At 38.5% G+C, this 26,124-nt stretch overlaps 3 protein-coding genes across 7 annotated transcripts in view; 2 read left to right on the plus strand and 1 right to left on the minus strand.

The window, feature by feature from the left end:
* Nucleotides 1-6,935, plus strand: part of LOC145986364 (alpha-amylase 2-like) — a 48,824-nt gene extending 41,889 nt beyond the window's left edge. The window contains exons 8-11 of one of the 2 annotated variants that reach the window (XM_083120261.1): nucleotides 228-444; nucleotides 3,473-3,588; nucleotides 4,940-5,095; nucleotides 6,234-6,935. In XM_083120261.1, the coding sequence (XP_082976387.1) occupies nucleotides 228-444; nucleotides 3,473-3,588; nucleotides 4,940-5,095; nucleotides 6,234-6,248 (504 nt within the window). In that variant the 3' untranslated portion in view covers nucleotides 6,249-6,935. Of the gene's footprint in view, nucleotides 1-227; nucleotides 445-3,472; nucleotides 3,589-4,939; nucleotides 5,108-6,233 lie in introns of those variants that run through there. The other variant, XM_083120262.1, reaches the window with a different exon arrangement.
* Nucleotides 6,936-11,811: 4,876 nt separating this feature from the next.
* Nucleotides 11,812-26,124, plus strand: part of gprs (speckle type BTB/POZ protein) — a 352,627-nt gene continuing 338,314 nt past the window's right edge. Inside the window, exon 1 of the mRNA XM_083120268.1 lies at nucleotides 11,812-11,905. The gene's annotated coding sequence lies outside the window, so the exon portion shown is untranslated. The remainder of the gene's footprint in view (nucleotides 11,906-26,124) is intronic.
* Nucleotides 25,371-26,124, minus strand: part of LOC145986365 (alpha-amylase-like) — a 307,352-nt gene continuing 306,598 nt past the window's right edge. For all 4 annotated transcript variants that reach the window (XM_083120266.1, XM_083120264.1, XM_083120263.1 and 1 more), the window contains exon 12: nucleotides 25,371-25,511. In XM_083120266.1, the coding sequence (XP_082976392.1) occupies nucleotides 25,491-25,511 (21 nt within the window). In that variant the 3' untranslated portion in view covers nucleotides 25,371-25,490. The remainder of the gene's footprint in view (nucleotides 25,512-26,124) is intronic.

Below are 26,124 nucleotides of genomic sequence, written 5' to 3' on the forward strand. Positions count from 1 at the left end.
CGGGCCTTGGTGATTAGATGAATTTGAAAGATACCCGCAAACTAATTATCAAATCAGGATTCAAAAGAGGATCCTTCGAAAGCAGTATCATGATTTGTCCATTCTACATGCATTGCCGCTGAGGTGGTTGGTGTTTTGATCTGCCTGCTTGATTAATGTGAAAGAATTTCTAACATTACTGTAATTTTAATTCAATTCTATGAAATCCAATTCTATTTTCCTTCCAGACTGCTATAGCCTTTATGCTGGCGTGGCCATTTGGTTTCCCCAGAGTGATGTCCAGCTTCGCCTTTGACTCAACCGACCAGGGTCCCCCTGCGGACGGCAACGGTAATATCCTATCAGTTACCATAAACGACGATTTTACCTGCGGTAATGGATGGGTGTGCGAGCATCGCTGGAGGGAGATATACAACATGGTAGCCTTCAAAAATATTGTCGATGGTAAGCAAACTTTGTCTGATAATCGAATCGTATATTTTAGAAACCCCCTATCGACCACTTCTGGCGAGAACGATATTTGTAGTTTCACATAGCCCTTATCAAGACTAATCGTTTGATACAGAAATCGATCTTAACAGAGTTAGATACGCGGTTACTTGATCTATTTCTGCATCAAACGATGCGTCTTGGTAAGGGCTATGTGAAACTGTACAAATATCGTTCTCGCCAGAAGTGGTCGTTAGGGGGTTTGTATGAAAACAAAAATTAACTGTATCCGCTATATGCAACATAGACATGAAAAAATGGTACCAAAATGTTCGGAAACTATTCAAGTTTTATTGGCAATAGGAAAGAAATCAATAAATCTCCACGTGAGCACCCTTGGTAGCACGGAGTACATCTAGTCGAAATTCAACTTTTCGCCATGCATTAGCCAACATCAAAGGAGGGATTGATGTGATGACTTGGGTTATCCGTTGTTGCAGAGTTGCAAGATCGGATGCAGGAGTTCTGTAGACATTGTCTTTCACATAACCCCATAGAAAAAATCTAAAGGGGTTATGTCTGGAGATCGTTCAGGCCACGCTGTCGGTCCATCTCGACCAATCCATTTTCCAGGAAATGTCTGTTCAAGGTAGGAACGAACCTCCAGACTCCAATGTGGCGGCGCACCGTCTTGTTGAAAGATAACATCTGGGTGGTATTCTAGCAATTGAGGAACAGCAAACAATTGCAACATGTCGAGATACACTCCAGATGTTAAGGTGTCCTCACAGAAAAAGAATGGTTCGATTATTCTGTCATGCAGCAGCGCGCACCAAACGTTCACCTTCGGGTTGCCCATGGTCGACTTCCTCACCTCATGAGGGGGCTCTTTACCCCAGATACTCACGATGTTTGAAACTGTCTCTGCACTGTTTTTTGTGACCTGCTCTCGTGAAACCACAGGACACACTCAGCCTTTTTCTGATTTGTGTACATTTCCGGTTTGCTGGACACTGGCACTGCTACACTACTGCAACGGTACAGAAATCTGAAACAAAAAAAACTTGAATAGTTTCCGAACATTTTGGTACTATTTTTTCATGTCTATGTTGCATATAGCGGATACAGTTATTTTTTGTTTTCATACAAACACTTCTCGGACACCGGTACTATGATTCAAACATGGTTCAGTTTTGGCACGAGTTGCTTTGGGATCTGCATTCAATGGCCGGTATACGTTGTGACAGGAATCAAATTACTGTATACTAGAATAACAGATCAGACTTTCCTTAAGCACCCAAATGTCAACCTTCCTTTCACGTAGTACATCCTGGACAGTATTTTGAAGACCAACGAGGCTCTGGCGTCTGGACTCGCAGCCAGTATAATCCTCTGTGTGGTTCGTGTTGTGTCATCCTTATATGTTTTGTGATTGTCCCTTCATACATCTCATCTTATCTCTATAGATCCTCATCTTCGCGATTAGCAAAAGTGGCAGAAAAGGGAAGAAAAGTTAAACTAAATCAGTCAGTTAGGTTACCAATAATCGAAAGGTGTATTTGGATAACTTATGCAAATCCTAGAGTACCTTAAATATTATTTGTTATGTTGAGCGCACTGCTTTTACAATTTACTTGTCAGTTAAGTTTCATCCTTTTCTCTGTGAAATACATATGTAAAGTTTAATGAAAGCAGTTTTCACCAGAATAAAACTTTACTTGTTAATAAAAAGAGAGATGCAATACATAATTTTTATATTACATTATAATGATTTCAGTAACACCTCCCCCTCCGAGACCCATGATCCTTAACTTTTACTCCAAATCTAGACAACACAATTTTCCTCTCTAAATTGTTCTGTAAAATGGATTAACTTCCTTTCTCTCTGCACTGAATGAACACTAAAATTAAATAAAGAATGTTTACGATACTTCCTGCTCGCTTTTTATATCCAATAAAAATGTATTGTGTGCAAGTCGCCCGAATATAATGAGAGAAGAACATATAAATTTGCTACTACCTATACAATAGTAAATTATATACATTTATTCTAACTTCCGTAATGATTCGTAATTGTTTTGCTCGATTCACAGTTTCAACTTCTTTATACACTTCTTTCAGTTTCTATTATACATTAAAAGTTTCTACGTACCGAACGTACCATCCCTCCATAGTACTGGCAAAATGCAAATCTGCATCGTCCCATTTTGTGCATTCATAATGTATAGTGACACGAACGCAGACACGAAACGAGATTGTGTGAAGTCTCGTATTATCTTGTAAAAAAGAAAACTGTCTCGTTCTTCTCTCTGTCTCGAAGAAAAAGTCTCGAAATAATAGATACAAAAAAAAGTATTAGAACAAAGGGAAAAAATCTTTGTGCATTACACAACAGTTATAAGCCAGTGATTTATCTACACACGCGCAACACCCCTCTAATACCTTCCAAATTTCCTGAAAGTTTTCACAAAGGCCAATTTATGCCATTTGTCCTTATATCCACCATAGATAGGATGCCCCAATTGAAACTTAAGGAAAAACCCTATCCCCAAAATAATCAAGCAGACACTCCATGAAATGCATGAGTAAGTTGCATAATAAGGCAATTTTGGTTTCATATTTTTGATGGTATTTTCTTTTGGTTTAGCTGATATGTTCGATTCTGGTGATGTTCTGATTTTGATCAGACGATATTTTCATATTTTTCACTACATTTTCATTTGATTTTAGCAACATTTTCATATCTTTGGTGATATTTTCATTTGGTTTACCAGATATGTTCATTTTTGATGATGTTTTCATTTGATTTAGGGAATATTTTCATATTTTCATTCTAGTTAATTGAACTGTTAAAAGAGACGAGGTCTCAGTTGTCTGGCTTTGTTCTCGATCTCGTCTTAACATATCCCGAAGAGTATGATCTTGTTCTTCTCGATTTTTACCTTCTGTCTAATGCTTCATGGTAAATCGAATCACGGTTTCTTGTTGGTGTGGACATTGTTCCTTGCAATCAGTTATACATATATAGATCTTTACTTCTCAGGGGAAGGAGTGAACGACTGGTGGGACAACGGAAACAACCAGATTGCTTTCTGCCGTGGAGGAAGCGGATTCATCGCCATCAACATTGACAGCAACAATCTTCAGCAAGCTCTCCAGGTATGGTGGTACTTTGCCACATGTAATATTACAATATGTATGTATGTATGTATTAGAAATAATCACTAAAACTTTATTAATCCTTTTTGACTACACCGTTCTTCTTGCTAAACGCATTTTTTTTCAGATGGGTACGTTTGTTTCCAATAGCTATGTTCGTGAAGTCACTATTTCAATTTTTCCATGTTATATATGCCAAGATAACATTGTTTCTCTGTATTTCACTATGCCAACTATGAGTAAGGTACACATAGAAAAGTAATGCATCATCTGAAACAAATAAACACAAAGTCTGTTCCCAATGCCAAATGTTTAAGCACATCATCGAGAAAGATGCAGCTAGGTGCATAAAAACGTATCAACTGATGCATTAAAAGTGCATATCGACAGAAAGAAATATTCATTTGGAGTTACCTTTATGATAAAAAAAATGAATTAAACTGTAAACCCGATTCTTGGCAAAGGCCAAAAAATACATTTTAGTACATCAATCGATGCGTTTTGCTGCATTTTTTTTGTACAGTACCCCTTCACTAATTTTCCATATTTAAAAGAAGAAATATCCTCATTGATACATAATTTCACCCAACCCTTTTAATTGTTTCCTTGTCTATTCAATCTTAATTTAAGGGTATTATTAACAACGTTCCACACAGAAGCCTCCTTTCAAACTAACAAGACACAATGACGTAGTGTAATATTATTGTTCTTGGTAATGTCAATCCAGGATGCATATGTGCTAAGTTTTAGTGGTGTCGCAGTGCAGTTCCACCGAAATTACTCGATTTATTTTAAGTAGAATGTTTTTTTGTTCCTGTAATTCTTCTTACAGAAAACTTTTCCAATTAATTTACAAATGGGGCACTCCACAAAAAGTTGTCCTACTCCATGTCAATAACAAAAATGTGGAAATTATTATTGTTTTTAATTGCATTAAGGTTTAGATGTTTCAGAATACATATAATTTGCACATTTCACTAATAAGAGATACTAACATCGGCAGCCAATAAGCTTCACAGACAAATAAGGTCAAAATTTGCTACATTTTTAAAGCGTCACACACGTAACGCATTTCTGTTAATGCTTTTCATGCATTCAGCCTATGCTATTATGCTTAAGTTTTTCTTCATTTGTTAGCAGACACAACAAAGAACTTCATAATTCTATGCTATCAGTTCATTATGAATGTTTTAATCCAATATTATGTCTAGAACCTTAAATTTTACGTGAAAATATTTACACACGTAACGCTGGAATGCCCCAAATATTGAAATAGTGCATCAAATTTGCTCTGTATAAATTGTACATTCCTACTAAATTCGTTGACTGTATGTCACCTTCATTTTCTTAGACTTGCCTACCAGCTGGAACATACTGTGACGTCATCTCTGGCGGTGTTGGCAATGGACAGTGCATAGGGAAATCTGTTCAAGTTGGAAGTGATGGCACGGCGAACATCGAAATAAACACCGATGAACTTGATGCTGTATTCGCCATACACAAAGAGGTAAGACTTTAGTTTTATTAAATAAATTTAAATTCCATATTTAATTGCACTAACGCAATTTCGTTCATATTAGTAAAAAATATAACTTGATGAAAAGAAAATATTAGATATTTACATACCTTATATAATACATAGGATTATAGAGACTAGGAAAAACGTGTGGTGAGTGTGTTATTCGAACAACTAAATCAATATTCATTATTGCCTATTGTTGGTATTCCATTACGTTTATTCTCATATATTAGTAGGAAAGAATCTACATTATCCCTCGCGAACGTGTGGGTCAAGGCCGCGCATAACTGTGGAGAAGAGGAGAAAGCAAGTGGACTGTGCGCTGCTGCAAAGAGGTTGTGGATGCAACAGAATTGTTTTCGTTCACTTCATTTAGAGATTCCGGAAACAGAGTGTAAACATAAAATCCTTAATGACAAGTTACGATGGTTTTGATGATATTTCGTAACTTTCCGATAGTGTAGGGAAGAACACTGTCTCTTTGCAATCAAAGGCTTTCGGATTCGTTTCCAGATTGAAGTGCATTGCACAGTTGTCCTAATGCCTCCTTAAAAAGTAGGCCCAGTCCTGACTATTCTACATGTATGTAAAGTGGCCTTTGGAGTTTGTCACTCTGCAGTTTTCTGGTTCACCCTGGTCACAACACACAATTGTGAACTTAGTGCAAGAGGCTTGCATTTTGTTGTGAACCACACACACACACACACACAAACAAACAAACACATATGAACTTCTATTGTGTTTGGAGAAGAAAGTCGAAAATCGTTAATAATATTTAAGACTTTTTTTTATCCAAGATGTAATGACACATTTCAGGATTTTTTTGATTTAATATTTTATTCAAAATGATCTAAATTTTAGAATAATTTCCTCAAGACTGAAAAAAATTGGATTATGTTTAAAATTTACAAAACTTTTGATCAGGAGTTCCCTTCTCACTGTAATAAAGAGCAAGTTTCTAGACGAAGGATAGCTTTTTATAAGACTTTATTTTAACGAATTCATTGTTATATTCTTGCGTTTAAGCTGTTTTATAATTGGAGCAGTTTTATCTTTATCGTTATTATTATTATTATTATTAAGAACTTATACTTATTTTAATGTTTTTCTTCATTCTTGCTTTCAGTCGAAACTTAATTAACTTTCAAATGGAGAAATATGAACGGATTGATGACTGAATACGCAACACTAGCTGCAGAAAAGGAGAGAGCAAAAATATATTTACAACACCGTATGCGCAAATATTTATGTAATAAAGATCAGCAATTTTGATGAACTCCGTAATCCTTTTCAGAAAAAAAAATGGGTACATTTAATTTCAAGAAAGCTTGTTAACAATAGTGTTCCAGAGCCGCATAGTGCTTTCTGTTGTGCTAAAGTAATATTTTTTTTTAACATACCGGTATATTCTATCGATTACAAAACTTTGAATCCAATGTAATACTGGTTTTTCCGTTTGATTTTATTTATCTATTTGCTTTACCCGATACTTCCTAAAGATGTTTTAATGCAATGTGAACATGTTGACAAGATTTTTATTTTATTTCTGTAGTCTGAAAATTCTGTAAAAAATGATCAGCAAATTCGCTTTAATTTGCTTCCTAACAGCGGCTATGTTGAACCTCAAGCTACTGTCTAATCCAATGGAGACACCTCTATTCTAAATTATAAAATAAAAAATATATATCTCCTGCGTTTGTTATATGAATCTTCGTAATACAAATAATTTCTCTTATAGTATGACTAGTTTTTATGGTATAATTCGAAACAAATCTCAATCAGACAAAACGTATGCATTTCAAATTTTATTAAAACCATTCAAATAAATGTATTTACAAAACGTACAAATGACTTTTATTTTATGTTTTAAATTATGAAATAAGTATACTTCGTTTCAGTTTTCTTCTTCCATGAATGCTACTTTTTAAACAAGCAATAAGTAGTCGTAAGTAATAAAACGTGTTAAACCGACAGTATAAAAAAATCTAACTCAAGTATTACGTAATTTTCCAATTTCTTTCTTTCAAATATGTATATTTTTATTACTCTTGTATTAGCATCTATCTTACTTTACGTCTCTTTATGCTTGTATCTCTTTAAGTTAATTTAACGGTGAGGATGGTCGAATTACTGTTTTAAGTCTACTTTATGCACGGATAGGCTAATCACGACTGAATCTACAGTTTAAAGTGCGATTACCTGCAATTGAGATGAAGGTTCGAATACAATGCGACACCGAGACTCGAATGGAAATCCTTCGGTGACAAGTCCCGACGAGGATTCTATGATTTTTTCTAGTCATTGTACTCACACTGCAAAGGAATGACTCTGAACAATAAATTCAGCATTTAGAAATGTTATTGTAAGTTCTCTAAAAAGGAATCCAAAGGAAACCAGGATTTCGTTGCGGATAGGAACGTTGATGAGGACATCGTTGTCAAATATTTACAAATGTCAAGTATGAAACAAAAGTAAACATAATTTATCCTGGTGTCTGACAACGTAGTACGTACAATATAACTAGGACAGTATGCAACTCGCATTGTGGCAAATGTCACCTTGTAATTAATAGGTTCAGGGTTCGATTCTTCCCTGGAAGCACATTGAACTGTGATTCGGATTCCACTTTAAGCCGTAGTAAATTCCCTTTGCCCCATCTGAGCATAAAATGAACTTAAACTTTTTGTAATCAATGGCTCTCGGTTTCGAAAGCTGTTGGAAGGAATATTGTAGAAGTAGAATGATTCGGGTTCCATTTTAGAAGTTTAGTTCCCAGGGCTCGAAATGGACCGGAGCGGACCGGAACGGTGTTGAATATCTGGAACCTTCCCGTTCCGTCCCGTCACAAATGGCAACAGACCGTTCAGGATCGTTATTATTATTAATATATATATATATATATATATATATATATATATATATATATATATAGAATGTGTGTGTGTAGATGTATATATATATATATATATATATATATATATATATATATATATATATACATGTATCAATTCCTAAGATTATATGTTTATTTTAAAAAGCCTCTCTGAATGCTTCATGTTGACCAGGGCATTCACTTGTTTTTCTCAGTTGTCTCAACCTCTGAGGCATGTAAACAATGTACAGTGTTGTGCTATGCAAACCTCCTGAGCTATTCAGGAAACAGGAAGTTTCTTCTGCCTATGGAGTCAGCTGTTTGCATAGTGGCAATTAAAAACACGATTCGGCATGGAGGAAGAGCTCCATGGCCTAGGGAATATAGAGGTGAGACAAGCTGAGAGGGGACTGACTTGGGATTGGAATTGAGGAGGGAGAAGAGGTTGGGAGAGCAGTGGAGCAGAAGTGAGACGACGCTCTGGTCAACCGATAGAGAAGCCAACAGAGGACTTAGTATATTTTTATTCATCGTAATTATCTTCATACGTCAGATAGACAGGTAACTATCCTAACACCCAGCCATGATTCAGGTTCAAAGGTTCAGAAAACCCAACGAGTGACCATTGTCTTTTCTCTGATTAGTTCCTAAATCTTATTTGTACCTTTCGTATTGCCAAGCATTAACTCCTCATGCCAATGACGAGTGCTCTCATGAGAGGATGAATGATGAATAGCTTACATCACCCAGCAATTAATTGTGAAGTGACTGGCTCTGATCCCATCATTCTTTAGAATGATATACACACACACACACACACGCACACGCACACGCACACACGCACACGCACACACACACACACACACACACACACACACACACACGTGGGAGAATCAAATGAAAACCGCAATTAATTTTTTTCCACTATTTTAATGCAGGGATAATGTTTGATTGTTGTAACGAACCTGAGAGTTTAAGGTTTTATATTTGTAAGAAGTTAAGATTTTTAAAATGTTTGTTATTTCAAATAATGTGCAAGTTGTCACAGACAACTATAGTTAGATTGATACAGTTGTAGTTGGAACTTTTATATATGTTTATAAATACGTCAAAATCTGTTCGTGTTGACGTCACTTTCTCATCTCAGCAGAGGAAGTGAACCAACCTGAATGTTTCTCACCTGACGACAGACTGAGATTGAAAAACAGGTGAAGGGGAAGAATCAATAAGAACTTGGAAACGGAGAGAATCGAAGTATAGATTTTGGGTTTTCCGAGTTTTCTTCTTGCCGATAAGTTGAAAGTAAGCAATTAATTATGTTCTTTGACTTTCGCTATATGTGAGGGAATTGCTCAACGTTAGTATTGAATGTTCTAGTGTTTTACTGGTAAGTGATTATGAAATATACGCGATTATAAAACTGCGTCTTAACTTTGAAAACAGTGTTGTGTTTCTTTTCTACCCAGCAAGCCCTGATGATTTGCACATTATCATGTTCCGACTAAAGGAGTAGCGGACTAACTTTGTGATGACTGGCGTACAACCGGGAGACGTTGCATTGTACATTATTTTTCTATAGTTCCCTCCCAGTTCAATTCACTTACGCCATCGTATAGGTAGTGCTTCGATACCGCGTGAGAAAAATTCTTTCGGTTGACTGTGTAGCCACTCGTGCACCGCGGATTGGACGTCTTCATCAGACTTGAACCTCTGCCCTACAAGGTGCTCCTTTAATGGACCAAAGATGTGGAAATCAGATGTTGCCAAATCTGGTGAGTATGGCGGATGTGGTAGGCACTTGAAGCGTAGGTCATCGATGGTTTTCATGGTTGCACGAACAGAATGAGGACGGGCGTTATCATATTGAAGCAAAATACCTGCACTCAGCAATACCCTTCGCTTTGTGCGTATTGCTGGCCTCAAATGGTTCTTGAGAAGGTCGGTGTAGGTGGCACTAGTCACTGTCGTACGTGGGGGCATGTAGTGTTCCAGAATAGGACCTTTCTGATCCCAGAAGAAAGTCAACATGACTTTCTCTGCAGAGGGCTGGCTGCGAAACTTCTTTGGTTTCGGCGAAGACGAATGTCGCCATTCTTTGCTTGCACGTTTCGTCTCCGGTTGAAAATGGTGCACCCAACTCTCATCCCCGGTGAGCTAGAAAATTCTCACCCTCCTCTCCATAACGCCTCAGCAGCTCTTGACATGCATCAACCCGACGGACTTTCAGTTCCTGCGTCAGCTGTTGAGGAACCCACCTGGCGGACACTTTTCTGTAGCAGAGTTAGTCATGCACTATGTGTTGTACTGAACCGAAGCTCATATTCAGCAAGGAAGCCATTTCAGCCAGGGTGACACGCCGGTTTTCCTGAATAAGCCGATCTGCTGCGGTTATGGACTCCTCTGTCACAACTCGATGAGCCTGACCCGGACGGGGAGCATCAATCAATAGTCGTACCTTCTGCGAATTTCTTGCACCCATCGTAGACTTTCCGCTGTGACAGACAGGCGTCCCCATACTTCGTCCGCATTCTCCGATGAATATCAACCGGTTTCACACCTTCACTCCATAAAAATCGAATAACTCCACGCTGTTCCTGCATGGTGCAACTGCGTAGTGGTGCCGCCATCTTGAATCAGCTGTTACTCACATCCAACCCACCTACCGGCACTGCTTCGTACTACCAGCTCGGAAAGACGTCAAGGACTGCGTCTGCAAATTTCCAAACGCCTAGAAAGAAAAAAAGATTTTTAATGGCACTTTTGCGGTTTTTATTTGATTCTCCTTCGTATATATATACAGGGTGACTTGTAATTACATGTATTCCCTGAAAGGGATTAAAATAGAGACAATTTGCAATAAATTTGACCATATGATACCCCGTTTGAAAATTAGTAGTTTTCGAGATAATCAAATTTCTATTGTTTTTTTTTAAAAATGACAATTTTCCACATAAAAAGATGAATTGAGAAAAAAAGTTTTTCTTTTTCAGTGCTTTTCTGTCGTCCTTACTTCTTTCTCTCGATTAACCAGACAATAATATTTCAAGTCAAACAATAAGTACAATCCTGGATCTCGCACAAAATAACAATATCTTTCATTTGCACAACTTGCTTTTTTAAAAAGTATGTTCACTTAATACAATGTTTCCCCTTTAGGGCGAACTGACAACCATTCACGATTTCTGTTCGCATAAATTTTAAAAAGGAAGAAAACTCCAGAAAACTTGTGCCCATTGTATTTTGTATTATTTGATGTTTATGTAAAATCTATTCTATAATATTAACTAATTATTTTAATGCAGCGCGTCAATTCACTAATCGTTAATCTCGTCGCTGTAGCAGAGGCATAAAAGACAACAGCATGTTAATGAAAGTAAGAGTTCCGTTTCGTGAAAATTCCATTTCAGACCTGCTAGTTCCAATTAGCTTATTTGAGCAACAGTAGACTTTAAAATAAACTTTGCCAAACTCCGCATTTGGAGGTCTTCGTGACTGGTTCAATGGGCTTTCAGCCACTTCTCTCGTGTGTAGCAAGATAAGGAAATCAAGAATGAATCTTCAACCATACATAGGTTGCTTAGCTTCCAAGGTTGCCTTCTGCTTGTTCTCGCAGCTTTGCTACTACAGCAAACGATTTGCTTGAATAATATATTGCCCAGTTTTACCGTTCCACCATTTCGACTGTTCGTGAAGAACATTCTATTCACGATCGACACATTGTTCAGAGAAGGAAGCGATTTGTCCATCTCTCGCGTGAAGGTTATGTTGTGAGCTTTTTAACAGTCCGAAGTGTGTAGTGTAGACAGTGAAATACAATGAATGTTAGAGAGTAGTTCTAGCAAAGCTGCGTGTTTGTGGTGTGGAAAAAGAGCAGTAAGAAAGAGGACAAATTAAGCGTGTTGATATTTAGTCGCATATGGGATAAGGTAAGCTGTTTTTTCAATAATATTCTATCATAGGCGTTCTCACAGAGGGACAAGAGGGGGAAGTTGCCTCCATCCCTTCTTGCTCGCACTTAGAAATTTAGTGTAAAGTGATCTTATCAACGTTAATAAACAATTATGATCTTTGTTTTGAATCTGCTGTACGAAACCATATCTGTAAAATAGTATCTGAATCTCAGTGAAGGGAGGGGGGGGGGTGCTATTCCCTTCTTGTGTTCTGAACAGTGCATGCTTAGTGGGCTTTAATTAAACTCGTCTGTTTTCTTTGTTCATGGTTCGATATAATTTCCTTGCTAGATTATTTTGCGGAATAAATTTGCAAATGTTAGAAATTATTGTGTATTAATTTCTGGAGTTTATAACCTTCTTGTTACTCTCTTATATTTGACTATCTACCTAAAAACTACGTTATAGACTCCGAGGAGGAGTGGTTAGCGTAACTAGCTACAAAGCAAGAGTTCCAGGTTCGATCCCTTCTTAAGGCACACTATGCTTGTCCCATCAATTTCATCATTCATCTTCATCGTCGCGATTAAGCGAGGAAGCACAAAAGTGACGCACCATGCACCACATTATTCTTCAGGTTTGAAACTGGACAATATTGTTGTGCAATACACATTGGTAGTTATGGGTTAATCAGGCTCAATATTTCTTCTATAATTTCTACAGCAATTTCGCCGAATTTTTTCATGTTAATGTATTTTCAAGTGGTAGCGATCGTGTCTCATAAGGTTAGAATATTTCGGAGTCTCCAAGGATAGAGCCCTTGAGACAACGAAGCAGATCATCTGTTTCAGTACTGGTAGATTGTGTCATGAATCATCATTGCTCTGCCAAACGTTTCAGAAAGCTGAATTCATTGGATCCCAAATGGTGTCTTCACTTACTTAATCCTTGTACTGATTTGCTTTATTTTACTTTGCTTTTCTGATACTTCAGGGTAATCGTGAAAATGAGGATGAGTGAGAATATCGTAACGTTCCTAAAGGAACTGGGATCGAATCTGGCTGGTGTAGCTCATTCATCACTCCTCCTTAATTACGGTTTACTTGCTACTCATGGAGAGCTTAATGGTAACGTGCGAGAGGTGATAAATACACATGGAATGGCAAACACCACACTTGAATTTCATAACCTCTAAGACTGGATCAACATGGTAAATGAAAAATACCTGTCTTTCCCTGGATAGGAATGATTCCTCAAGGTGTCGCACAACGGACTCGTTAATATACGAAGAGTCCGTTTGTGATGCTAGTCTGAAAGTTCAGACTTCTCTCTCCTCCAGATTGACATTTTGATAGTAATCATGCGCCCTTTGACTGATAGCTCAAGACTGAGCAATGAACCCCATTGTCCCAGATATTTATTGCTATGGATTTTACTAAGCAATGTAGAGTAAGTCACCTGCAGCCTTTTCCTGGGTTACACCTGTTTACATGTTTATACCGTTGGTGACTCAGTAAAGCTTAGGTAATATCTGATACTACATTCCTTATTGTCGAGTTTCTGTCTGGAAAATGATAGCTACTGTCTGGAAGTTTAAAGATGAACTAAAATTGCTTTCGGCTATAATAAAACAATTACACCAAAGGAGATCTTAAACTTATAAAGGGTTATGATTTTGCACCTAATGTGAGTGTAGAACTTCGAATTTATTATTGTCGGTAACCGTGGTAAGTGGCGAACAAGGGTTTTTTTTTGGAAATTAAATACTATTCCTTCGGCCAATTCTGTCTGAAACTCGCTTGTTCCCATTTTATGCACGATAGCATTATACGAAAAAGAATATTACATGCAAAGGTAAAGGTAAAGTTCCCTGTGCATATAGCACCATGTCATGATGGTACATTTAGGGGATGTTGGGGTAGGGCCACGCCAGTAGCGGCGATTAGGGGGGCGCCACTTTTGCCCCCGCACTATGCTATACCTAATCTACAAAGGGAAATATACTGTCTTTGCCCCCCTCAATTTTGCACCTTGCCCCCCCCCCCCCCGGTTTTGGAACCTAATCGCCGCCACTGGGCCACACTCATTGTCGATCTAGCCCATTTTGGAGGTAATGTGATCAGCACCATTCTCCGGCCGCCTTTACCTCCCAGGGTTGTCCCCAGATATCCATTAATTTGAGGCTGGGTGAACCATAGAGCCGCTATATGCGGGAACAACGCAGGAAAGAATTCAGACCTCGGATCACCCACGCGGGAGATCTCGGAATATTACATGTGATTCTTTAAAAATCCAATCATATATTACAGACGTAAAGCCTTCATTTGGGCCTCCCCGATGGCGCAGTGGTAGCGTCGCCGCCTTGTAATCAAGGGGTCCCGGGTTCGAGACCCAGTGGAAGCACAAGTGCTTAGGATCCCACTTTAAACTGTAGGTCCAGTCCCGATTAGCCATACTGTGCATAAAGTGGACTTCAAACACCAATTCAACCAACTAAAGCCTTCATTTCTTTCCTAATACTTGTTATATTTAAAATACATTTAAGAGAGAGAGAGAGAGAGAGAGGAAATTAATTTAATATCATTTATTCCATTAATTTCTGCACCAAACAATCAACGAAATCCCTCAAAAAAATAAATAAAACAAGAAGAAATTTATTCTTATAAAAGTCAACATTAAGATAATATAAAATTAGTGTCGCATTTTTTAAAGTATAACTGTGGTCGAGCGATTTATCCTTTTATGCTTAATAGTATTGAAGTAACATAACAAGTCTCATTATTTATTTTATAGTTTGATGCTTTACTTAGGAATATATTGATTTTCAATTTCCTGTTGCTGCGTAATGACGGGTGGGGGGGGGGGAGGGTTCGAAAGAGAGCGGCATCTGCCGCCATCGCCCAGGGCGGCAAAATGACTAGCGCCGGCCCTGGTCGTAGCGCGCTGTCCTAGAGTTGACGAGCTGTATTTTTGCGGCTGACCTTGGCTACTCCGCACAGAGTGTGAGAGAGTTACGTTTATGTAGTTGCCACCTACTCGCCCTTTGGGTGGTTTACACAAGGACAGAACGCAAGGTAATGACGCGCAGCCGGTAGCTCCTCCCCCTTGCTACTACGCAGCCAGGCTTGGGCAGGGTTCACCCGCAAAGATACAGCTCCGCAAGTCTAACTACAACTCCACGGAGGTCGTCCGCACTAGTTTAGCTAGTGAACTTTCCAACCAATAAAGCGTGAGCAAGCTGGTTAGCGATAGGTGTTGTACTGAGATGACATCAGCAACTCACATTCTGATTGGTGTTTTCGGGAGTTATTTATGACTCGCCTCCAAGCTCCAAATTATAATCAGCCAAAAGCCTCGTCTATAGCCTGTCCCATCTATCTATGGAGCAAGGCCGCGCATAGCCGCAGAGAAGAAGGGGGTGGGAATCGAGTGGGAAGAGCGAAGGATTACACGCTGCTCGAAGGCTGGTGACTGCAGTCGCTCCCCCTCCTCTACACAATCCAGTTTCTCTCACTGTTTATTGTTGGAGCCGCCTGGTGTCACTACTTGCGCAGAGACTTGTTTTCGTTCACCTACTCTAGAATAGCTGGGACAGAGTGTAGTTCGATGCACTTTTTTACTCTCTCTGCACTGCCGCGTCTAGTTAGTTACGCGGTGCAACACCAGTGATGTGCATCTACGCGTAAACAACGATAGTCTACATTCTACACGTAGACTATTTTTTACACGTAGTTTACGTAATCTATGTAAACAACATGGCGAAAGATGATAACTTAGCAAAGAGCTTCGTGAAAGTAAAATAAAATTATACTGCGTAGCAGTTGCTGATGTGTGAGGAGAACTTTTCATACCCTTTCTTCCAAATCCAAACAATTTCTCACCTTGGAAGAAACCTAATATATGAAATATTCTAGTGTTTAATGGGAAGAAGACCACTCTTGCCTCACGACTGCCATCTGTTGTTTTTTGCATAGTATTTATCTTCATCCAAAGTTCATAATAGAAGAGACGAGAAATTTTGTTGTAAATAGGGTTCTTTTGATTTCGTTAGGAATCAATATAGTAGAAAATGTCACTTTCCTTTCATGAAACCCTTGAAAATTAATTTTAATGCACTTTAGATTGTCTACGTAGTCTATGTAAACTACAAACCAATGTACTTGACGCGTAGATTACGTGCAGACGTGATTTGGTGTCAAGTAGTGCATTTGGTGTTTGCACTACGTTCTGAAGCGCTATAATGTGTGGTGTACGGTCTCATGGTGCGGTGCTAACTAATCAAATGAACGTTTAAAGAATCTTCTGAACTTGAACACCGTTATTCGTCTACTGCTGTGTGGTTTTTACGCACACAGCTGGAAACTGGATAGTACGTATGTAAAAGTGTATTTCTTTGTACATCCTCTGTCCTAGGTTGCTTTTTGCCCGGTTGTCGGGGAAGCCACTGGTTGGGTTTCCTCTTTGAAAGGTAACAATAGGACCTTGTCTCGGTGGTTGGGGGGAAGGGGAACGGGGGCGGGTCGTTTGTCGGAGGTATAAATACCGGTTCCGACTTGTTACTGGGTCTCTTATGTTCTCAGATTTTCAGGCTCACAGATCGCAGAAAGTGGCCGTCCCTCAATGGATTGACAGTTTTTTGGATGTAGCGATACACACAGAGCGTAGCGATACGTATTGACCTCTGCGTGATAAACTGCGGGAGCGGGTTAGCGCTGTGGTAAATAGTGCGCTCGTAGAATGAAGTCTTGATAACTGCAATTCTCTGTGTTATGGGGCAAAAGGCAACCGGGAGCAGTTGATATTGGACTTGTTATGAGAAGATGTACATACGGTGACGGGTAGAAGTGTAAATAAATGTTGTACATAAAGAGAGAACTACGTGAGACGTTATTATTGTCAACACTACTTAGTTGATCGTCGTTTCCTTGCACCAGCCTGACACCAGGATACACCTGCACGACACCTAGTGTCAAAAAGTACAGCGAACCAGACGGGGCAAAAGATAACCTAACTTTAACTGCACTGTGAAGTATCGTAACTCATTACCACGCCGCTGGACCCTGTGGCCGAGTTGTTAACAGCCAAGGGTCCCAGGTTGGAATCCCGCTCGGACTTGGTTGTTTGTGAATGTCCATCATCATTCAATTTCATCATTCATCCCCATTTTCGCAAATTAGCCAAGATGCACAAAACGCGAAGTAGAATAAACTAACTCAATCAATCAATCAATGATTACCACACCTATTTTTAATAGATACCATTCGAGTGATCCTTGCTCTTGTGTAGGACGAGAGTATCTTGGTGGGGTTAAATCGAGAGAGAAGAGAGGGAGAGCGTTTTGTCATTAGGTTTGCTCGTTACAGACTTCTTTACTTTGAAGTTTCGAGAAATAATTAAAAGTTTTACAAAATCGAACAAAGTTATGTCATGCCTGTGATTTCACTAAAGGACGATGTTGCCTCATTAAAATGTAAAGATTCTGTTAAATCCTCAGGGGGTTAATATGATCTTGTTGGGCTTAGAGGTATCTTTGTACAGAAAGTTAGTTCTCAAAACTTGATTGGGAATATTATTTGGCATTTCTCTTGATTTTTATTTTTAAGTTTTAACATGAGCAGGAGGTGCATACTTCAATAAACTTAAGTGGAATAAGATTGACATACATTTTACACCGCCCACATGCACACACACAAACACACAAGCATATATTATATATATATATATATATATATATATATATATATATATATATATATATATTATTGTAACGAAGGTATTGTTTTGGAGCTGGAAAATTAAACATAAAATTTCACAATTTCACGATGTGAACTACTCTATCAACCTGGCACTTGATGTGCTGATGGGATGCGGAATGAAATTTAGAGGGTGCGATGAAAAATAAAGCAAATTTGAAATATGCAAATATGTCAATACATCAAATATCAATCAACTTTCAGTAGGTTTCCATGAAAATACAGTATGCCATTGAAACTGAAAATTATTAGTGACTTATTCATTTTTGATTCTTTGCTTTCACCACAACAAACGTATGTACAGAAAAGTACATTGAGGCTTCTCTTTCAGATTAGGGAATCCTACTTTAAACTGTAGGTCCAGTCCCGATTAGCCTTACTGTGCATAAAGTGTACTTAAAACACCAAATAAATGAATCAATCAATCTTTCAGATTAGGATCAGTAGCTTGTCCGTTGTGTATCGTTTTTGCACGTTACATAACATGACATTGCAACACAGAAAGAAATGGTTACATCAACAAAACACGTTCGTTAATCCTTTTAGTAAATGTAAACAAAGGAAATAGTAACGTTTATTAAAATTCCTAATTTTTGACCAAATATATGGTCACTATAAGCAAAAGTGCACAATTAATAAAATAATTTGTTTCTGGTGAATAATCATTTGTTTCCTATTTATAACGGGTGACCCAGAGATGTATACCCATTTTGAAATGAACATTGCCCAGTTAACTGTACACCAAACTGTATTATTTTTGTTGTATGATGTGTGTGATCTATTGCCATTTACTTTACATTTATTTATTTATTTATTTATTGCAGTTACCACGGAGTCGTGGTCGGTGGAACATCACGTGTTCATGTATGATGCCTATGTTGCAGCTCAGAGGTTCAGCACCTGGTGGTGTTTTTGGAGTTACAGTGCCCGTGGTTCGAAACTGCTTAACCCATTTTAAGATTGTTTTGCATGTTGGAACTGATCCATGCCGCCTTAGGTGGAAATGCCGGCGGAATAACCTCTGAGCTGCAACCACTAAGTCGCCGTTTCTCAGATAGGCATCATACGTGAACACGTGATGTTCCACCGACAACGACTCCATGATGACTGCAATAAATAAATAAATAAATGTAAAATAAATGGCAATATGTAACACACATTATACAACAAAGATAATACAGTTTGGTGTACAATTAACTGTGTAATGTTCATTCCAAAATGGGTATACATCTCTGGGTCTCCCTTTACAAATGTTTAGTTTCCATAAACTTCTTTTATTTATTCCAAACTTTTTTCACTGTAAAGAGTAAATAGTATTTTCAGTTGACATTAGGTTTTGAAAAGGGGTGCGGAACGGGGTGCGAAAGAAAATTAAAGTGTGCCCAAGCACGCATCGCACACCCCCCCCCCTGGCGCCGCCACTGTACATAGGCTACAGATGCTAATAATCTTTGTTGATGAAATATACAGGGTGGCTCAATAAGTCACTTAACACCGCCAGTACAAGGCCACTGCGGCATGGAACGTGAAAATCGCGATATCCAATCGTTCCCTGGCCAAGGGGGAACCACATTGACGTCGCCCGCATGTTCGGCAGCCATCTTCATGTACGCCATCTTGAATTCATCTTCAGAATTTTAAATGGGAAGGAGGTGATATGATATATCAAATCAGGCTAGAATTTCACGAGAAATGCAATGGTGAAGGTTTTTTCGACGTATCTTTAACCAGTAAAAAGTTATTTCTGAATTCTTGTACCAATTTGCTCCTTTTCGAGGTGTTAGAAAAATGCCTTAAAATTGGTTTAGCGCATCGGTAACGCATCGAGATCAAAGTGATGTCTAGGGAGAGAAGTTCGCATTCCATTGCACACGATTTTAATCGGATACATCCATGAAGAGCGGCGCATTATGAATGGTTGTCACGAACAATTACAATATGACGCTTCCATTAATGAAAAGTCCTTCACAGTGACAAGGTTAATGCTTATGTTCATGAGGAAGTTCATAAACAGAATATTGGATGCTTTTTATCTGATAACCCATTTTTGACAGATCAAAGCTGAATGGTTAGTGCTGGTAAGTTAATGGTGTGTCGTGCTGTGTGGAACACGATTGGTTACTCATTTTTTCATCAACGGAACCTTAAATGCTTAGGGCTACTTGGATTTGTTAAATAAACAGTTTTTTTTCATCCTTGCTTATGGAAGAAGGTTCTTTTTACAGAGTTTTTTTTTCAATAGGGAGGAACACCAGAACACTATGCGAACGTTGTGAAGCAGTTTCTGTCCAAAGTTATTTTATCAGATGACAAGGGTCGCATATTCTGTTTATGAACTTCCTTATGAACATAAACATTAGCCTTCTCACTGTGAAGGACTTTTAATTCAATGGAAGCGTCACACTGTAAATTGTTCGCGACAACCATTCATAATGCGAAGCTCTTCGTGGATGTATCCGATTAAAATCGTGTGCAATGGAATGCGAACTTCTCTCCCTAGACATCACTTTGATCTCGATGCATTACCGATGCGCTAAACCAATTTTAAGGTATTTTTCTAACACCTCGAAAAGGAGCAAATTGGTACAAGAATTCAGAAATAACTCTTTACTGGTTAAAGATACGACGAAAAAACCTTCACCATTGCATTTCTCGTAAAATTCTAGCCTGATTTGATATATCATATCACCTCCTTCCCATTTAAAATTCTGAAGATGAATTCAAGATGGCGAACATCAAGATGGCCGCCGACCGCGCGGGTGACGTTAGTGTGGTTCCTTCTTGGCCTGATAACGATTGGTCATCACCATTTCCATGTTGCGCGCTGGAGTGGCCTTGTATCGTGGGTGTTAAGTGACTTTTTGAGCCATAACTTTGTGGTATTGTTAACTCTGCAACAATGAATGTTAGCTGGAAACAAATGTCACAGTTGCTTTCCTGGTAAAATTCTAGCCCATTTTGATATGTCACACGACCCCCTTCCCATTTAAATTTCTGAAGTTGATTTCAAAATGGCGGACATCAAGATGGCTCCCGACTATGCGGGTGACGTCAATGTGGTTCCGCCTTGGCCAAGCAACGATTGGTCATCGCCATTTTCAAGTTCCATGCCGCAGTGGCCTTGTACTGGGGGTGTTAAGTGACTTATTGAGCCACCCTGTACACATTATATATGCATTCACAAACATTTATACCATAATGAGATTAAAAACACTAATAATTTTCAGATTAAATCATTTTGTTATTTAGAAGGAGTAAGCCCACTTTTCGTGGAATGCCTCATTTAATGCTTTTGTTTAATGTTAAATAGCAGTGAATACTCGTTGGGGCAGACCATATTTGGAAGGCACCACCTACATGCGATGAAAACGATATGGAACATTCAGAGACTGGTAATGCTCCCCTCTAAGAGTGAATCATTATCGAATGCTTGTTGGAGCATAAGAGCCAACAATGGAACCATATTCCTTGCTAATGAAAGATAACGAAGACTTTATTGACAATTGTTACAACAAAGAAGCTCAAGAGCAAATAATACAAAAAACTAATACTGGTGTTGGATTCATGCTGCTTAGCGTCTTATCTGTGACAATTCACTGAACAGTTGTGCAACGTGCATGACTAATGTGATATCTGCCACAATTATAAATATACAGCCCCCTCCTCTAAGATTTCCCTGCAAGTTGTTGATACTTAAGAGATACAAAATTCATTTACTTATACATCCTTTCCAAGTGCACCAGTCAATACTCCACAGGGATAGATATGGCTTTGAGTAGGTTACCAAACCTCCCTATTTAGTAGGGACAACTGCCACTAACTTTTGAAAAATATTTTAATTTCAAAGAAAATCTGACAAGTACTTATCCTCACATAGATGGAGTGTTTTATTAACTTTAATAATATCGATATAAGTACTGTTTGTATAAATATAAATAATTCAATCGAATATCTAATACAGTTTTGAAATAGTTTAGTAATGATAATCATTTAGTATTTGAATCAGTAAAATTTAATATAGCCTAATTAGCAAATATTCTTTAAAATGGGTAATAATATAAAGCTCTTATACTTTGGGACATTAATTCTAAAATAAAACAAAACACTTACTAACAATTATGTAGAACAATGTGTTAGAAATGTGTTTCTCCTAATTTCTCCTAATTACACGAGTAGAACATTTGGTGTATGAGTAATAAAACAATAGTGTCAGACTCCATAGCAGATTACTGATATTGTAAACTTTCATGTAAATATAGAAAACGCCGCCATCTGTCCCACTCATCATTGCGTCATCTTACCCCACAACGTCGAGATAAATGTTTTCATAAAACCTCAGCAGATGGCAACACTGACCTGGATATACAAAACAAGTATGGAAGTGCAATAGACAAGCTTCCCGAAAATGCGTTTGAAAATTTCTCAATTGCTTCCTATGTGAGATCTATGATGCTTACAAAATAGTGGCAATAAATTTATTTCAGTGAGAAAATGGAAGGAGGCCAAGGAAATAGAGAAGAAACGTGAAGAAGACACAATGAACTGGTATGGGGGACTAAAGATAAACAAAGAATGGAAGAAGGTGTTAGAAAGAGGAGAGAAGAAGGAAGAATAATGAAGAAAGAAAGGAAAAAGAGCGTGAGATAAAGATTCCAACCACATTCCAGATGAAAGAAAATGTTTACCTAAATCGCTTGTCAGGTGAAAGTATGGTTGACAAGAGAAGACCACCTGCTAGAATGTTCCAGGAAAACATGTTTCTAATAGTCTGGAGGGAAGTAATTTTTGTGTATATACCAGGTGGTTATAATTAAAGTGACGGGTGTTCAGAGTGGTACAGCACGGTCTGTAATGAGAGTAGCAGTCCGAAACTTCGTAGATATGCTAATGAAGCAATGCGCTTGCGAATTATGAAGAAAAAAAATAGTTCTAATTCTCGCCACCAGGGTAAAAACAATGGCTCTGTAAGCAGTCAAAACGTGGCATTGTTACAGGAAAAAGACAGGAAAGATCAAACACATGAGAACAATGGTTCTGTCATGTTTATTAGGAACTATGGTTACAAGTTACAAGAACTGTTCAATATGGCCTCCCAATTCAGCAACATGCTGCATTCGTAACACGGCATGGCCGACGGTTGCTCGCAGCATGTCTGGTGAAATTTGAGCGACATGTCGTTGTATGCTAGCCTTCAGATCAGGCAGAGACCGGACATGTCCCTGATAGACACGATCTTTTAAATATCCCCACAGCCAGAAGTCACATGGATTAAGGTCGGGGGATCTGGAAGGCCATGAATCTGGAAACTGCCTAGAGATGATGCGGTCATTAGTGAAGGTTTCTCGCAGCAAATCTTTCACGTGGCGAGCGACATGTGGTGTTGCCCCATCTTGCATGAAAATGGTGGTGTGTTCACAGTTCCGTTCTTGCAAAGCTGGAATCACGTGTTGCACAAGGAGGTCCCTATAACGTGCAGATGTCACTGTAAACCTAACAGTCCCTTGAGGTGTCATCTCCTCAAAGAAAAACGGACCAAGAATGAAGGAGCTAGTGAACCCACACCAAGCAGTCACGTAAACTGAGTGCAATGGTTGTTCCTGCACAACATGTGGACGAGTGGAACCCCATATGCGACAGTTTTGAGTATTTACTGCACCGTCCAGAGTAAAATGCGCCTCGTCAGTCCACAAAATATTTCCCGGCTACATGTAATCCATTTCCATGCGTGCCAAAAACCGATGGGCAAACACACTGCATTGTGGAATATCTTGGGGTTTCAATTGGTGCACAGTTTGAATCTTGTAGGGATACCAGTGAAAATGCACCGCAAAACCTTGCGAACTGTTGACCAGGGGAGTGACAATTCACGTGCCACAGCTCTAGCACTGGTTGCAGAAGTTGAGGCATGTGCTGCACGGTCAGCTACAGCTACAGCAACTTCGTCCACAACTTCCACGGGGATGGGCCGTCTTCCTCTCCCTGATGCAACACCCAATTCACCTGTTTCCTCGAATTTCTTCATCATCTTCTTCAACCCATTAATTGACATGGGCACTATTCTCAGCCCTTTCTGTTGGCGATATTTCCGCAGTGCAGCGTTGCTATTGTTCCTATTCTGGTAAAACAACTTCACCAGCAGTGCACCGCCTTTCTTCGCAATAGCCATTGCTTTTTACACAGAAAAATTCGAACTTTTAATGTTCGGCGAACATTCACAGGAAAAAAAGCAACAAGCATCACCAACAACAACCAGGGAGATCACACAATAGTTAGGTAATGTCACCGACTTTGACGTCAGAGTTACGGAAAATTCCACGTTTTGACTGCTTACAACGCCATTTTTTACCCTGGTGGCGAGAATTGGAACTATTTTTTGCATAATTCGCAAGCGCATTGCTTCATTAGCATATCTACAAAGTTTCAGACTGCTACTCTCATTACAGCCAGTGCTGTACCACTCTGAACACCGTCATTTTAATTATAACCACCTGGTATATCGTCCTGTTTTGTACCTTGTTACATTTGTACTTGGTGTAGAGTCTGAAGAAGACCTTGCTAGAATGTTGAAACGTTACGTTTAGTTTATGTTTTATAATAAAATAAATTTCTGCCTTGGTCAGCATATTGAGTTTTTTATATCATGGAAACAAGACTTAATAGTGTTATAATTTATTTCACTTACCAGCTACGTCCTGGTGACGGAAAAGCCTTGTAATTTCTATGCTATCTGGTGTATCGGGAACACAACGCTTATTCGTTCGTCCTGTTGTCTCTTCTTCAAAACTGTGGGAAAGTGGCGCCACCGGCCTGATCCTTCTATGCTAGACACGTGATGCGCCATCTGTCCGTCCTTTACCATATATATATAACAGCAGTGTGAATAATTTTCTGGGTCAATGATACTCAAAATAGGTCATCCTTTCAAAGCGAACAATCCTTCAGCTTTAACTGGAAGAATTCAGACTTTTTCGCTGAATGATTGATGTCTTTGGTAGCTGTGTGCCACGAACCATGTAAATTGGTGATTTAAAAAAGTAGTCCATCGTGATAACAATAATAATAATAATATTGAAATTATTGAGTAAGCTCCAGCCCCATGGTTCCATATAAGTTTGTGCTAGTGGTCCTGACGGTCCTTTCTTTTCATTCGATTCAGCAACCTTCTATTTCTGACCATAGTGAAGACTTGAAAATATCCTGATTTTTTTAGTTATACCCTGTCCCAGGATAAAGAGTGAGGAGACAGGAGAGTGGAGAAGGTTCCATAATTTAGAACTGCATATTTGTATTCGTGTCCAGATATTATTATATTAATGAAATCAAGTAGACTTAGGTGGGCAGGCCATGTGGCACGAATGGGAGAGGAAAGAAGAGTTTACAGGATTCTTGTTTGGAAACCTGATGGTAAGAGACCTGTAGGAAGACCAAGAAGAAGATGGAGGGATGAGGATGAGATGGGCCTGAAGGAAATGGGTAATAATGGAAAAGATTGATCTTGCCCAGTATTGGAACAGATGGAAGGCTTGTGTTGCTGCAGCCATGAACCTTCGGATTTAAGAAGGCTAGAGAGTTTGTTAGTTATAAGAGAGATACTTTGTCTATGTAAAACATTGGAAACCTTTCTTTTCCGAAATCATCTGTTCGTTTAGGAGATACTGTGTTCTGAGTGAAGTTGAATCTCCTGGAATTAAAGGGTATGCCAACGAAGCAAATGAAATCAAATAAGCCAAGTATAAAGTAAGAATTTATTTGCTACGGTGTATACAATACGTTCTTATATTGTTGCAGATTATTACTTATCTTATAATATTTTGTGCATCTCTCCTATGGAACTTCTGTCTGAATTTTGATCGTCCAGTTTGACTGTATCAAGCGTTGGATAATCTAGACTGAAATAGGTGTCAAGGTTAGTTTTGGATTTGAGAAGTGTGAATGATGCGCATAAGCAGTAAATTATTAAATGTCGTTACCAAATATGCATTGTGCTTTGCTCATAACCAGGAAACGAATTTATATGTAAATACATACTTATGTTTGAAGCTAAAATCAGTTCTATTTTCTATTAACTTTGCACATCATGGCTGGAAGACTCGACAATTCAGTTTTTCCACATTAGTACATATGTTAGGTTTTGGCTCATATTTAATACATTTTAGTTATTTTATATATTTCCATATTTCAAAATAAGTCCTCAAAATCGGATCACTTTCAAATGAAACACATATAAAATCGAAAGTAGTCATTTTTTTCGACACGAACTGAACAGCATCCGACAGGTACATCAATGCTACATATGTTCCCGAAACGCTGTTTTTTACATTTGCATATTAATAAAGTTACATATTAAAAACTAAAGGAACTACAAAATATTTGTTTTGTAAAAATGCCCTGCAAACCGTATCACGTGTCCTTGAAAGCGGATCATAGGGTAGTAGCTGAAATATAACTGCAGTGACAGACATATTTGCCCAAAATTTCACGAACACCTTTCACTACACAAAA

Source organism: Lepisma saccharinum, chromosome 4 (genome assembly GCF_977018435.1).
Source record: "Lepisma saccharinum chromosome 4, izLepSacc3.1, whole genome shotgun sequence".
Lineage (NCBI taxonomy): Eukaryota > Metazoa > Arthropoda > Insecta > Zygentoma > Lepismatidae > Lepisma > Lepisma saccharinum.